At 30.1% G+C, this 2,542-nt stretch overlaps 1 protein-coding gene across 1 annotated transcript in view; it reads left to right on the top strand.

Annotated features, from left to right (window-relative positions):
• LOC111679515 (P protein) overlaps nucleotides 1-1,885 on the top strand; it is a 17,264-nt gene extending 15,379 nt beyond the window's left edge. Inside the window, exons 8-10 of the mRNA XM_023441086.2 lie at nucleotides 784-1,279; nucleotides 1,343-1,436; nucleotides 1,532-1,885. Of these exons, the coding sequence (XP_023296854.2) occupies nucleotides 784-1,279; nucleotides 1,343-1,436; nucleotides 1,532-1,616 (675 nt within the window). The 3' untranslated portion in view covers nucleotides 1,617-1,885. The remainder of the gene's footprint in view (nucleotides 1-783; nucleotides 1,280-1,342; nucleotides 1,437-1,531) is intronic.
• The last annotated feature ends 657 nt before the right edge of the window (nucleotides 1,886-2,542 follow it).

Consider the following 2,542-nt stretch of genomic DNA (forward strand, 5'->3'; position numbering starts at 1 on the left):
TAGATAGATAGATAGATAGATAGATAGATAGATAGATAGATAGATAGATAGACAGATAGATAGATAGATAGATAGACAGACAGACAGACAGACAGACAGACAGACAGACAGACAGACAGACAGATAGATAGATAGATAGATAGATAGACAGATAGATAGATAGATAGATAGATAGATAGATAGATAGATAGATAGATAGATAGATAGATAGATAGATAGATAGATAGATATATAGATAGATAGATAGATAGATAGATAGATAGATAGATAGATAAATAGATAGATAGATAGATAGATATATAGATAGATAGATAGATAGATAGATAGATAGATAGATAGATAGATAGTTAGTTAGATAAAGTCATTATTGGCTTTAAAATAACTACATGGTAATAAAACTCTAAATAAACAGGTTTATAGGAGTCAAAATATTTCTTTGACTATACGATCCATAATTTAATCCCTCTTACAAAATATCAGCTAAAAGTCAATAAAAAAATCGTTCGAAAAGTTTTAAAAAATAATATTTCTTTGGAATTTCGAAGCACTCGGACCATAAATCATCCAAAATCCTACTTGCAATTTTTAGAAATAAATCTATATTGGAAGAAGTAACTTCTTATTATACCTTTTTATAGAGAATAATCAAATTAGGAACAATAATCTAGAAGTGTCAACTTCGATTGGTACACTGTTATTCATTTGAAAATAACGAATAATTATACATTTAAAGCAATATGAACTTTCTCTTTTATTAAAAGCTTATTTAAATATTTCTTTCAGTACCCCATCAAAGACAAAAAACTACTAGCCCAAGCTTGTGGCGCCCTAGTATTTGTCATCGTGTGTTTCTTCATACAATCGGTACCTCAACTAAGAACTCTTCCCTTAGGTTGGGTGGCACTACTAGGAGTTATAGCTTTGCTTATAATACTCAATCGTGAAGATATTGAACATTTAATGCATCGCATAGAATGGACCACACTACTCTTCTTTGCCGCTATGTTTGTAATGATGGAGTGTGTTGAGCGTTTGGGTCTTTTCACCTGGATTGGTGAAGTTACGGAAAAAATAATTTTATGTGTAGACAAAAAGAATCGTTTGGCCATGGCAATATTCATAATTTTATGGATATCTGCTTTAGCATCAGCTATTTTGGATAGTATTCCCGTAACCGCTATGATGGTTAAAGTAGTGGTGTCGTTGGTGGCCAAAGAAACACTTGGTTTGCCCTTGGAGCCGCTAGTATGGGCTTTGGCATTTGGTCCCTGTTTGGGTGGTAAGTGTTTTAAAAGTATACGCTACTTAATGTATATTTTTATGTTTTAAATGCCTTTTCTAGGTAATGGCACTTTATATGGCGCCTCTGCTAATGTGCTGTCAGCCGGTATTGCCGAACAACATGGTTATAAAATTTCATTTACACGTTATTTAAAGTAATTATTAACTATATTGCTTTGTTTAAAATTAATTAAGCATTTAAATATTTCATTTCATTGCTTATTTACATGATTGATTTTCTTTCTCTTAGAATTGTTTTCCCCATGATGTTGGGTCAAATTACCATTATAACTGGTTATTTATTTGTCTCTCACATTTTATTTGAATGGCATTAATCGAATCCCCTACTGGCGACAGGGAGATATGGGGGGTTGAAGGATGTACGACAGATTTAGTTTCTTCAACTGCAGCTATGAATCGAGTTGTGTTTATTTTTTAAGAACGTAAAACATAAATGACTTAACTTATTTTACATATTTTCATAAACATCTTTAGATTACAAAAGTGAATTTATTATAAATTATATTATTATATACATGCATATAATATGTATGTATCAAATTTATTAAATAAATAAATGTATTTCTTTTAAATTCATTAAATATATAAATATGGTTTTATAATTACATTTATACGTAAGTAGAGTTACATATATATTGTGCAATAAAAAATATTACAATGCTACAATCATGCAAATTGCCACAGGTGTAGCACTAAAAATGGTAACATTACCTTATCCAAATTTGCGTAAAATAGAGTTCTTGAGAACTGAAAAGGAGAAATCTCAGGATTTCAATTATCTGATTAATAATAACATCCAATGTTAAACGTCGACCGAATACAGTAAGGAAAGCACTTAATATGGCGCCATATATAATCACTACGATATCAAGTGATAAGCGTAAATTTAAGAATGTATTTAACAGTACGAAAATCATTACTGAATACTTTTCGAATGGTTATTAACAATATAATGAGAGACCGAAAACCGTTTGGCTTTGAGAATCCCACAAAGTCATTAGAAGTAATGGAAAGTTTTATATGATCACAAAAGTAGATGGCACGAGGGAACACTTGTTTTTGTATTAGCCAGGATTTCGTGAAAATGATATATAAATCTGTTGAGAGCAAATTTTATCTGATAGTATTGTATGTTACTAACTAACTAACTAACTAACTAACTAACTAACTAACTAACTAACTAACTAACTAACTAACTAACTAACTAACTAACTAACTAACTAACTAACTAACTAACTAA

The sequence above is a fragment of the Lucilia cuprina genome, chromosome 2 (assembly GCF_022045245.1).
Source record: "Lucilia cuprina isolate Lc7/37 chromosome 2, ASM2204524v1, whole genome shotgun sequence".
NCBI lineage: Eukaryota > Metazoa > Arthropoda > Insecta > Diptera > Calliphoridae > Lucilia > Lucilia cuprina.